Below are 13,672 nucleotides of genomic sequence, written 5' to 3'. Positions count from 1 at the left end.
TCAGCTTTCCTGCTCCTCTGATGCTGCTTGGCCTGCTGTGTTCATCCAGCTCTACACCTTGTTATCTCAGATTCTCCAGCATCGGCAGTTCCCACTATCTATTGATAATAGAAGATGTTTCACATGTTGACCTACCCCCAACTTTGCAACTGTGGCTTCCACCAGTATTGTGTTCTTCATGGTTATGTTTACAACGACATTTAGCTCTCCAGGTGCTTGGGTCAAAATTTCTTCGTTTTCTCAGCCAGAATTCACCGACATCTTCAGGACGGGAAGGGATGAAGGCATAAGCTCTACATTGGCAGCCAGCAACTGCACAGGGCACTCGAACACTTGTACCTGTTGCAAAGGAGTAAGGAGAACTCATCAACACAGCAAACTGCAGGAGGCCATCTTTCAAATTGATAAGATTCATCCTCAAAATCGGGAACTTCTGGTCCCGACTTGCACAGAGTGCAGCTCAGAAACTCAAGCAGAGCAGGCAGTACTATATACTCTGTTTGTAGTGTTCCTGATTTCCTAGCCATTGCCAGAAGAATTGGGCAGGCTGAATTCCATGCCTGATTCTCTGAGCTGCTTTCTTGTTGAGTCAACAAGAACAACGGTAGATGCTGAAGATCTGAAATAAAAACAGAAACTCAGCAGATCTGGTAGCATTTGTGGAGAGAGAAAAACAAAGTTAATGTTTCAAGTAGAAAACACAACAAATGAACAGAACTGGTAGGGAAGCAAGGGTCAAATAAGAGTGAGGAACTGCAAGTAATTAGTACCAATAAACAAAGCATGCTGAAGAAAATAATGTGATTAAAAGCATCCTAGGCAAAGTAGCTCTAAAGAAAGTGGTTGCATTGATTATGGCCTTCTGATATTTCCTAGATTCCAGACCAGGCCCAGTGGATTCAAAGTTAGCAAATATAATTCCATTATTCAAGAAAAGATGGACAGAGAAAATAGGGAATAACTAGGGCCAAAAGTCTGACAAAGGTCATTCAGGAAAATGTTGCAATTCATTACAAAGGAAATGATAACAGGATGCTTAAAAAAGTCACGGCACAATTGGCAATGTCAACATGGTTTTATAAAAATGAAGATAACAAGATGTAGAGCTGGATGAACACAGCAGGCCACGCAGCATCAGAGGAGCAGGAAAGCTGACGTTTCGGGTCTCGACCCTTCTTCGGAAAATGTCAGACCCGAAACGTCAGCTTTCCTGCTCCTTTGATGCTGTCTAGCCTGCTGTGTTCATCCAGCCCTACGCCTTGTTATCTCAGACTCCAGCATCGGCAGTTCCTACTACCCCGTTAGTAAAAATGAAGTTGTGTTTGACTCAGAATTATTTGAGTTCTTGAAGGTATAATTAGCAGAATGAATAAAGGAAAACCAATGTATACTGGTCCACATTGATCCTGAGAGCATCCCTCCAAGTCCCATCCCCCCAACTTGACCCTATCCCTGTAACCCTGCATTTCCCACAGCACCTACCCTGCCTATCCCTAGACACTATAGGCAATTCACCATGGCCAATCCACCTAACCTACACATCCTTAGACTGTGGGGAGGAAACCCACAAAGACACAAGGAGAGTGTGCAAACTCTATACAGACGGTTGCCTGAGGTTGGGATCAAACCCAGGTCAAAGGTGCTGTGAGGCAGCAGTGCTAACCACTGAGCCACTGTGCTGCCCAATATGGCCTTCCCCTTTTCCTATTTCTTATATTCTTATCTTCAGCTTTGAATTGTAATGAACTTAATCTAGGAGTAAGACATGAATGAATAAATCAGACTGCTATCCTTGTAATTGGGATAAAATTTAAATGTGATTCCTGCTATAACTAAATACAGAAGGAAAATTTTCATTTATCCTTTCAAGTTCTTCCTTCTAGGATCCATGTATGATTGTTCCATCAAACTCTTCCTTACTCATTAGCTGTTGAATCTCTATTTTGGAGAATACAATCTTCCCATCCCTAGCTCCTTTGAAATAAGTGAATATTTCTCTGACCTACTGAAATATAAATGGTTTAATTATAACTGCTATGCTGAGATCTGTAGGGATTACTAATTAACCATTAGATTTGCGTCAAAGAAGCAGAATTTAGGTAATCTGTGCCAGCTTATTTTTACATTCAATTAATTGACCTTCTGTCTCCCTAGTGCCAATTGACAAGGCTCAAGAGAGGAGTGTGATGGAATAGTCTCCGCTTGCCTGGAAGGATGCAGCTCCAAAGCATTCAAGAAGTTTGACACTATTCAATGGAAAACAACCCATCTGATTGGCACCTCATCCACCATCTTCAACATTCACTCCATCCACCACTCAAGTTCAGTGACCGCAGTATGTACTGTCTACAGAATCACTGCAACAACTCACCAAGCCTCCTTCAATACACCTTCCGAACCCATTGTCTCTTCCACCTATACTTTTTTAATTCATTCACGGGATGAGGGCATCACTGGTTAGGCCAACATTTATTGCCCATCCCTAATTGCCCAGAGGCCAGTTAAGAGTCAATCACATTGCTGTGGGTCAACAGTCACATGTAGGCCAGACCAAGTAAGGCTAGTAGTTTCCTTCCATAATGATATAAATATTTCAGACAGTTTTTCTTGTGACAATCGACAATGGTTTCATGATCATCATTAAATTCTTAATTCCAGCTTTTTATTGAATTCAAATTTCACCGTTTGCTATGATAGAATTCAAAACCATATCCCAAGAACATTACCTGGGTCTCTGGATTAACAGTCCAGCAACATTGCCTCCAGACTATTACCTCCTTTCCTATCGCCTCCACCTTGGAGGACAAGGGCAGCAGATGCTTGGGGCTATTTTTCTGCTCTAAGTTGCACATCACCCTGGCTTGGAAATCTATCACTGTTGCTTATTCTCACTTTGTCAAAATTGAGGAACTCCCTTCCTAACTGGACTGTGAGTGTCCCTACATCAAAAAGTCCACAGCATTTCAAGAGGGGAGCACATAACCACTGCCTCCAGGGAAATTAGGGACAGGCAATAAATTCTAGCTCAACCAGCAATGCCTTGATCACATGAACTAATAAGCAAAATCAACAATAATCAATTCAGAAAAAAAGAAATTCAGTTCATACCAGTAAACCGTCCGTGTTCAGCGAGGAGGTGTCCACAAAAACATTTGGACTTTACTCCAACTCTGATGCAGTCCCAGTTGTATTCAGGGCATCGCCATCCAATATAGATCCCTTTCAAAGCAACGTTTTGCATTGGTTACAAATATAACAGCTGAACAATCTGCGTCACTTACAGTGTAGGTGATGAAAATCCCTTAAAGTAAGGCTAAAATGTTCCCAAGTTCTGCTGAAAGGTGAGAAAGGTAAAGAGGAATTCATGCACAAACACACTGGAAAATAAGATGTCTCTCTTTTACATGACCAAATGCATGATTAATACTTGCCAAAATGCAAGCCTAATGTTGTACTTCCTGGTTAAAGTCACCCTCCAGCTATACTGACCAAATATGTGTATTAAGCAAACCTTTTGGACAGAAACCTTCACTACCAATGTGATTTTCTATCTTTACATGAAGAGAAAGATTTACTTTGTACAGTATAAGCATCAAAATTGAAACATGTTTATTAAGTTCACAATGTTCTAAGTGTAGCATTCAAAAATCTTTGCCCCAATGGCCTTTCTAATCTTGAGCCCCCAACGTAGTGGCAATAGTGAACATTTTACATTGCTAAGTGAATACTTAAGAATGCCTAAGTTCATTTCATGTAGAGCATTTATAAATTGCACAAGGAACAGGTCTCATTTCATCTGTTGGAAATTAAACCCAGAGCTTTAAAATTAAAGGACAATGTGCAATCTTAAACAACCAACTCTGTTAAACTGTTATTGACATTCTTACACTGACTTTAAAAAAATCCAACCCCCTGTCTCCTAAAATGGAAGAAAAAATACCGAAGATGCCACAGGTCACTGGACTTAATCAATTAATTATTACATTCCCCTCACATTCTCATTATACTGTATGGACTTGAGCCTAAGGAAGTGACTTACTTGGGCACAATTCTTGTCACATGTCTACTTTGCTGTTGGGATGTTCAAACTAATGACAGACATTTAGCAAGACCCAGAGAGAAGAGAAATTTATTCTTCTCTCCCAACAAGGTAACTCAAATAGCATAATTCCCAGGCTAAACTGCACTTTCCCTTTAAGAGGTGCAGACTACCATATAAGGTAGTAGCATTATATGCAGCCACTTATCAGCCCATGTAGCACATAAGCAAGTGTAGGCTAACCACGTATCACAGCAAACACAGCCTTGCTAGTATCACCCACATCCACAGAACAAATAATAAGAATTAAATTCACCTGTTTGAAGAGCATCCAGCGCTGCTTCTTTCTCAGGATCAAATAGTTCCTTTACCCGTGTCCCAAATTCTTCTCTATGCATTGCTTTGGCAACAGAGACAAGCTCAGCCTTTTTGGCTGGAACTATGGGTTTTACTGTATATCCTGTAAAAGATAATCACAGGAAACCTCATAGTAGATAAATATATTTTTTTCCAATTACTTTTACACTGCTATTGGAAAATGTTACAGTTTTTCCTTTCTGGTTAACAGAGAAACATAGAGAATAGGAGCAGGAGCAGGTCATTCAGTATTTTGAGCCTGCTCCGTCATTCATTATGATCATGGCTGATCATCTAACTCACTGTACCTGCCTTTCCCCTATGTCCTTTGATCCCATTAGCCCCAAATGCTACATCCAACTCCTTCTTGAAATTACAATGTTTTGGCCTCAACTACTTATTGTGGTAGAGAATTCCACAGGCTCACCACTTTTTGGGTTAAGAAATTTCTGTTCATTTCAGTCTAAAATTTACCCCATATTCTTAGACTATGACCCCTGGTCTGGACTCCTTTATCATTAGGCATATTCTTTCTGCATCTACCCTATACAGTCCTAACAGAAATTTGTAAGTTTATAAGATCATCCCCTCATTCTTCTAAGCACCAGTGAATATAATCCTAACCTATTCAACCTCTCCTTATGTCAGTCCTGCTATTCCAGGAGTCAGTTTAGTAAATCTTTGTTGCATGCCCTCTATAGAAAGAACATCCTTCCTCAGATAAGGAGAGCAGAACTGAACATAATATTCAAGGTGTGGTCTCATCAAATACAATTGCAGCAAGATTTTCTTGCTCCTGCACTTATATACTCTCACAATGAAGGTTAACATTACATTTATCCACTTTCCCACCTGCTACACCTGCATGCAGTGACCTTCAGTGACCTTAGGTCTCATTACACATTATCCTCTCTCAGTTTATAGCCATTCAGATAATAATCTGCCTTCTTGCTGCCAAAGTGGATAACCTCACATTTATCCACATTATACTACATCTGCCATGCATTTGCCACTCACTCAGCTTGTTCAAATCACATTGTAGCAACTCTGTCGTGCCATCCGCTTTGTGTCATCTGCAAATTTGGAGATATTACATTTATTTCCCTCTATCCAAATCATAAATATATATTGTGAATAGCTGTGAACTTAGCACTGAACCCTGGCAGTAACCTGCCAGGAAATTTCAGAAAAAGACTGGCGCCAACCAGGTTTCTATCCATCTCATACACTAACCCCTAACCCAATTCACTTTAATTTTACATTTAATTTAATCTCTTTTGAGATATTTTGTCAAAAAAACTTCTAAATAAACCACTGGCACCCTCTCATCAACTCTACCAGTTATATTCTCAAAGAATTCCAGTAGCTATGTCAAGCATAGTTTCCCTTTTGTAAATCTATGCTGACTCTGTCTGATTCTGCCATTGTTTTCCAAATGCTCAGCTATCAATTCTTCTATAATAGAATCTAGCAATTTCCCCACTGACTGATCTATAATTCCTGGTTTTCTCTCTGGCTCAGTTCTTAAATAGCGGGGTTGCATTAGCTACCCTCCAAGCTGTAGGAACTATTCCAGAGTCAATAGAATCTTGGAAGCTGAGTGCCAATTACTGAATGTAAGGGACCTACATTTGTCTTCGCTATTTCTATGGCCATTAAGTACTCCAGATGTTGATTATCAGGACCTGGGAACTTAACTGCCTTCAACTTCATCAATTTCCCAACGCCATTCTCCAAATAATATTTTCCTTCAACACCTCCCTCTCACTGAACCCTGTGTTCCCTAACATTGCTGGTATGTTATTTGTGTCCTCATTTGTGAACACAGAGCCAAAGTATTTATTTTAGTTGGTCAGCCATTTTTTTGTTCCCCTTTAGAAATTCCCTGTTCCTGGGAGTTTATATACAACCCCTGATAATGTTTTTTGGCCCTTGGTGTTCCTTAGGTACACCCATAGAGATACCACATTGTCAGAACTGATATCCTTCCTCACTATGGCACTAACTTCCTCTTTAACCAGTAATGCAACTCCACTGCCTTTTCCTCTGTCCTTCCTCAATCTCCCTGGCCCTACACTCATCCCTGCAACATCTGGATAACAAGGACACTTACATCAGACTCCAATTTATTGACTTTAGCTCCGCCTTCAACACCATAGTTACAACCAACCTCATCTCCAAACCCAGAGACCACGGACTCTGCTCCTCCCTCTGCAACTGGATCCTTGACTTTCTAAGCCGCAGACTGCAATCAGTAAAGATCAACAACAATACCTCCTCCACAATAGTTCTCAACACCGGTGCCCCACAAGGCTGTGTACTCAGCCCCCTACTGTCTCCTTATACACTCACATCCGTGTGGCCAAATTTAGCACTAACTCCATTTACAAATTTGTTACTGACACCAACGTTGTGGGTCAGATCTCAAGCAACTCCGAGCACAGGAAAGAGATAGAAAGCTTAGTGGAAAGTTGTAAAGACAACAATCTCTCCCTCAGTGTCAGCAAAATAAAGGAGCTGGTCATTGACTTCAGGAAGCACAGTGGAGGACATGTCCCTGTCTATATCAATGGTGCTGAGGTGGACGCGACCAAGAGTTTCAAGTTCCTAGGAGTAAATATCACCATCAATCTGTCCTGGTCCATCCACGTCGACACTACAGTCAAGAAAACACATCAACACCTCTACTTCCTCAGAAGACTATGGAAATTTGGGATGTCCACAATGACTCTAACCAATTTTTATAGATGCACTGTGAAGGGTAGCCTCTGAAGGTAGTTATGATGACGAAAGTGGCACGTGACAACAAATATGATCGGGTTAAAGTGATTGATTAAAGTGGCATGTGACAGCAAATGCTGTCATGCCTGTGTGAGTCATGCTGTGTTAGAGAGGTACAATAAGTGAATACTCTGTAAAGAAAACATCTGTTTGTCATAGCAGGGGCAGATAACTGTAAGAATGCTGTATAAACAAGCTCCACACACAAGTATCTGTTGTATCTGTTGCAATACTGTATAAAAAGCCACGTCTACTCACTGTATGCAGCTTAAGCTCAAAGATGTACTAAGAAGTGCTTTCAATAAAGACAACTTTTAAGACTTCTACCTAGTCTCCATCTCACTCCTGTTCACAGGGGGATGGGGGCAAACAAACCCAACATGCACCACAGAAAGCATCCCTTCCATACATCCAGAGCAACTGCTCTGCCCAAGACCACAAGAAATTACAGACAGTTGTGAACACAGCTCAGTCCATCATGAAAACCAACTTTTCTTCCATTGACTTTGTCTACCCTTCCTGCTGCCTCGGGAAAGCAGCCAACATAATCAAAGAATCCTCCCACCCAGGTTATATTCTCTTCCACCCTCTTCCATTGGGCAACAGATACAAAAGTTTGAAAACACATACCAACAGATTCAAAAACAGCTTCTATCCCACTGTTATCAGACTTATGTTAACTCTCATATATTAGAGTTGATCTTTCTCTGCACCTTCTGTGTAGCTGTAACACTATATTCTACATTCTGTTCTATTACCCTGATGTACTTATGTAAGATATGATTTGTCTGGTTAGCATATAAAACAATACTTTTCACTGTATCTTGGTACATGTGACAATAATAAATCAAATCAAATGCTGAATATCCCTGGATATTCAGTTCCCATTCTTGGTCATCCTGCAGCCATGTCTCTAAATATCCTGACTATATTACAACCATTTTCATCTCTTTGCAAGATTAATTCACCCATTTTATTCCCAATGCTCCACAAAGCCTTCAGGCTTGTTTTTTAAACAATTACTTGCCCTGTTATTTTTCACTGTGTCTCTGTTTGATCCTGGCCCTTGGTTTCTCTACCTATCACTTTTTTTATTTCCCCTTTCTGTCTTTTGTTCTTGTTCTTGATCACTCCTCCTCTGAGTCCTTACATAGGTTTCTATCTTCTTGCCATTTTAGTTTAAAGTCTTCCCAACCACTCTAGAAAATATTCCCCCTTAGACAGCAGTCCTGGTCCCGCCCAGGTATAAGCTGTCCAGTTTGTACTGGTCCCACCTCCCCCAGGATCGGGACCAAAGCCCCAGGAATTTGAAACTCTCCCCCTTGCACCATCTCTTCAGCCACATATTCATCTGATATATCCTGGATTTTTATCCTGATTAGCATGTGGTACTGATAGTAATCCTGAGATCACTACCTTTGAGGTTCTACTTTTCAGCTTACTTCCTAACTCCCTATATTCTGCAGGCAACATGGAGGTAGAGGCCCAGTCACCTCTTGTCCTGAAAAAAAACTTTTGGGTAAGTGGGTTCCTCCTTGGGATGGGTGCCTCTTGGCACCACCCTGTATCCATGTGAGGAAGGGGTACCAGGAGTGAAGTCAAAGTGCATTCTCCATTGTTGTCTGGCTTTGGTGCTGAGCACTAATAGCTAGAGAGATGGGGTGTAGGTCTGGAGACATACTCAGGAGGCTCTCAGACTTCTTGACTTGGCTGTCCATGGCAGCTACCAAACTGTTCACAGAAGCAACTTGATGCACAAATACCTGAGGCAGCACAGTCCCAACCACATTGCTGCAGGCCTGCAACATTTATATCGGCTTCACCAGTGCTCCTGCTGCTCCTGTGTCTGTTGTGCAGGTCAATAAAGTCACCAAGTGCCCACACTCTGGGCTCTCCTCCTGCCTCAGGCTCAGGAGGTGCTTGGTCTCTGGCAGCCCTCTGAATGCCAGCAAAGTGTGCCATTTCTTCCTCAACCAGATGTGGGAATGTGGCAGTGAAGTGTTTACCATCAGGTGCTCCTGACTGTAATCTCGTGACAATACCCACTGGGGGGTCAGTGTCAGAGATGCTGTGTGGAGTGGGGGGAGGGTACAGGAAGCAGCCTTCTACAGAGATAGCTTCCTCAAATGGTGAGGAGGGGATGTGCTGCAGTGAGAGAGTACGGGGATCCCAGTGGTACCTGCAGGAGGCAAAGAGACCATGCATCATGACCAAGGGGTGTACGTTGTGGTATAATAATAACAATAATACATTGACAGTGATGGTAATGAGAGAGCAGCACAACAATGAACAACATCTCTTACTTGGCTGCTGGGACCTGGTTGTTGCAGTATCTTCACAGAACCGGTGCCTGTTCTCACCACTAAGGGCCAGGATCCTCCCCTCTTCATAGGAGGTGAGGAGGCGAACATGGGGCACCACCACCCATCCTGGCTTTATAAGCTCTATTACAGGCAGTTTTCTCCTGGAATGAGAAAGGGAAGGAGTGAGTGAGAGGAAAGTTGCTGATTCAGTGTTGTGAGTGAACAGATAGCACAGAGGCCATGTCACTTAATTCACCAGGAGGTTTGGGTGGGAGAGGGCAACTGAGGAAAGGTGTTGCATGTAACAGTGAGAGAACTACAGCATGAATTTTGGTGGGAGGCAGGTGCAGTATTAGTGTGTGTGAGCAATAGCACAGGGAAGATGGTGGCACTCATCCTGACGGAGCAGAGAAGGCAAAAATGGGCCATTAGTGACAACACACTGACTCAAGTGGCAACCTCAGGTCGGCAGGGTCTGGTGTTGTGGCCTTCTCTGGCAATCATGGGGAAGTGCACATCCCTTCTCTGCACTACCCTGTTCACCAGGACCTGCAGGTCTCCGTCCACAAGGTGCCAATTTTGCTATCTCCAAGGCAAATGTCCCCAAGCTATGCAGGCCTGCTGTGAACCTCCAGTACATGATTGGGTGCACAATGGTCTTTTAAATATGGTGCCATTGCCAGTTTGTTACAGAAACATATTCAAAAACAAGGAGTAACATCCAGGCACTTGCAGTAACATCCAGAGAAAGGACTTGCTCTCTTTGGAAGTGAGGCGAAAACTGCCAAAAACTAATGAGCTCTGAGAGAAAACTGACTGTGAACCAATAACATTCAATGACTATAACATCCACTATGACTGACTGCATCCAAAAAATGATACCCAACACTGACCTTGGGTTCAAGAACCTCATACCTTAAAGGCAACGAAAGGAGTCTAAACTGTATATTCTTTTATTTTCCTTTATATTGTACTCACACTTTGTGAGTGAGTGCGTGTGTGTGTGTGTGTGTGTGTGTGGAGATGCACATGACTGCACAAAGGTCACAATTGAAATTTCATTTTCATGATTTTTCTCATGTTTAAGGGGTAATAAATTGACAAATAATAAAATTTGAATCAAGAAAACCTTGTTGATTGGCTTCCTTAGTACTCATACTAGCACATTGTCAGCCACATTTTTAATTGGAGAGAGGCATAGCCTTGTGCAAGAAAGAACATATACTTTTGTTTGAACAGAGGGGAGCCAGTTCACTCCTCAGCTGATCGTAACACACTGAGCAACTTTGATGGACAGCTGATTTTCTCCTGCAGCCTAAATAGACAGCCTGTGCTCACATAGCCGAATGCCTTGGATAGACTAACGAGAGCAATATACAGTGGTCCCCTTTGTTCATGGCATTTCCTTTACAGCTGCTGGACTGAGAAAATCATGTTAATTCTAGATCTTCCAGTTCTGAAACCATGTTGGAATTCAGGGTGGATACATCCAGTCAGGCTCTACAGTCTCACAAGGGCAAATATGTTTTCCACAACAGTCTGCCAGGAGATGTGTTGATAGTTGTTGCAATTGTTATAGTCATCCTTGTGCCTGTACAAGGTCACAATCTTTGCATCACATGTATTCTGAGACACTGCCCCTCTCTCCTCAGGGACAGAGACAGTTGTGTAGGTGCTGCAGGAGCTTTGGTTGCCTGCAAGCTGGTCAAAAGCTTTACTTAATTCCTCACTGTGGTTTCAATATTCAGCTCTGTCAGGCAGACTTTCTATGGTGTCTGGAGCTTCCTTTGTGACAGTGTTCTCCCTAGAGTACAACTCCACCTCTTCAACTATTTATTGCAGTTGGTGATGACCCCCACTGTCTTTGTTTTTATTAGAGCTGTTTTGTTTGTCACCTTTTTGATAGGTTCATACCTATCACTTGCATTCTGTGTCAAAGGACATCTGGATATTCTGGTAAAGCTGTAGCCAGTAGTCAATGGTTGCATTTTATTCGACTTTCTTAATGCATTTAGACTCTTCTCTGTCAGCGATTTCATGTAATTAATTAGAACACGTTGCTTGGCTTCAATTATAAGTTCCATCTCATGGGAGAACTTACATTTGTCCTAATTTTATTCTTTTTGCTTGACACCACAGATGTGGGCTTCTGGTGGAATTCACCAGATAAATTTCAATAGCACACATCTTAGCTGTTTTTTGTTTTATTAGGCTGGGGAATGGTGATATCAGTTCTAATATGCTAACAGTTGAAATTAGATTAGTCAATTTTTAAATGTGTATATTAAAAAAGGCCATAAACATTCTGAAACTTTAACAAAGAAGTCTGCACTGGAGTTGCTGTGAACAATAATTCCAGCCTCCACTGTGCACTACATTGCATGTTGCAATAGCATGATAGAAGATTGTATATTAAAGAGGCTGTCCTGGTAACATCAGTAGGAGCTAAAACTACTCCAGCATACAATTAACAGGGTTATCCTTGAGTGATGGAACTTCTGAATAACTAAGGAGTCACACACACATCAGCAGGTTTCAGTTCTCAAGGAGGGAGGAAGCAAAATATATCTGTCCAAAAATTACTAAGGTTGGGCTGCATTTGCATTGCCTCCTTAGATTCTCACAAGCAACAAACCTCTTTATAAACAGGAAATTTAACTTGAAATTCCTGACAATTGGTACTTTAAGACTTCTGTGATCTGTGCTTCAGCATGGGAATGTTTATCATGTAAATATTCCTGGAGTTAAACCAGAGGCAACAAAATAGAAAGCTAAACTTTCCACATTTCTATTTCCAATGGCAGATATGCATTAATTATTTAAGCTTTCTTATCTTTAGAGGCTTTTTATCCCCACAAAAGAAAACATTAGAACTTACTCTGTGACATTACACATCTGCCCGCACAATTAATTAAACAGGTTCCTGTGCTAAGGTTCCATTTCTCCTGCTCTGTCAATATTTTGCTTGCTGTTTGGTTTTGAACTTGATTGAAGATGGTAGCTCTGAATTTCCATGGTTACAAACTCAACTCCTGTCACATTTTTGCTGGAGGTTCTACCACACTCCCGTTAAAAAGGCAAGAGACCAGCACAACCCACATGAAAGTTTTGAGTCAGCAAATATAGCCCCAAATCATTGCCTTTTCTCTTTTATAACATAATGTGCTGCCAACCTGAAGTGATAACAAAAGTGACTCTTACAGTATTTTTCACATTACCTTTTGGAACAAGCATGGTGTTTTGTTGCTGGGCTTGTGATGGCTGATATGGGACCACAGCCTGGCTAGCTCCAGATCTGTTGTCTGCCTTGTTTCGTGGTACGATCTGGTTGGACTCATGACCTGCAGCTTGTGGGGCAAAACTGGCCTTTTTTGCCTTTTGCTTTCCCGAGCCTTGTCCTGAAGACATTGTATCTGGGGGTTTCACCCGTACTCAGCCACTGCAGCCGGATACTGAAATAAAGACAATTGAAATTAAATTTCCATTATGTGAAGATTATTCAGAAAATCATTTGATTTCATATTTTTGCTTCATCAGTAAACATGCCATCACTTTTAAACTTTAAGATTCTGTAACATTGTGAAGTGCTACCTGACTGGAAATGTAAGCATGTGAGGTGACGTTGTGTGTCAGTTGCACAGTAACCAGGAAACAGTTACACTGTCAACAACAACACAGACAGCAATCAGTGGTAAGACACACGTGGGGACCACTGGCACCCATATAGTGAAGAAGCAAAGCAAGTATTATGTGCAGAAGTGGTAGCAGTTTACTGTTTGGTTTAAGATACACACCGATGTTAGAGAATACAACACAAAAAAAACTTATTGGGAGCCTATCCAATACTGATGTGGGCTAATTAAGGAAATATTGCATGGATTTATTAAAAACAAATAATTTCTTTTAGTTTGTTGAGATTAAAAAAAGTGTTGATGAGGCTATTACAATTGATGTGGTGCACATGCGCTACCAAAAAGCATTTGTTAAAGTGTCACATAATCATTTTGCAAAGTTGATGCCCAGGGAATAAAGAGGACAGTAGGTGGCAGCATAGGAGACAAGAAAATGTGTTAAACGGTTGCTTTTTGTACCAGCAGAAGTATTCAGTCAGGTTCCCAGGGGTCTGTAATAGAGCTTTTCTTTGTATATATTTTGGAGCCTGCAAACTCAATTTCAAAATGTGCAGATGATA

At 41.5% G+C, this 13,672-nt stretch overlaps 1 protein-coding gene across 1 annotated transcript in view; it reads right to left on the bottom strand.

Annotated features, from left to right (window-relative positions):
- Positions 1–12,888, bottom strand: part of LOC109936104 — a 19,345-nt gene extending 6,457 nt beyond the window's left edge. The window contains exons 1-6 of the mRNA XM_048615799.1: positions 12,699–12,888; positions 11,395–11,545; positions 9,481–9,641; positions 4,356–4,499; positions 3,109–3,219; positions 136–339 (exon numbers count right to left, since the gene is read on the bottom strand). Coding sequence (XP_048471756.1) covers positions 136–339; positions 3,109–3,219; positions 4,356–4,499; positions 9,481–9,641; positions 11,395–11,545; positions 12,699–12,888 — 961 coding nt within the window. The remainder of the gene's footprint in view (positions 1–135; positions 340–3,108; positions 3,220–4,355; positions 4,500–9,480; positions 9,642–11,394; positions 11,546–12,698) is intronic.
- Positions 12,889–13,672: the final 784 nt, after the last annotated feature.

Source organism: Rhincodon typus, chromosome 1 (genome assembly GCF_021869965.1).
Source record: "Rhincodon typus isolate 14 chromosome 1, sRhiTyp1.1, whole genome shotgun sequence".
Taxonomy (NCBI): Eukaryota; Metazoa; Chordata; class Chondrichthyes; order Orectolobiformes; family Rhincodontidae; genus Rhincodon; species Rhincodon typus.
Note: the sequence above shows the minus strand (reverse complement) of the source record. Positions and strands in the feature narration are given on the sequence as shown.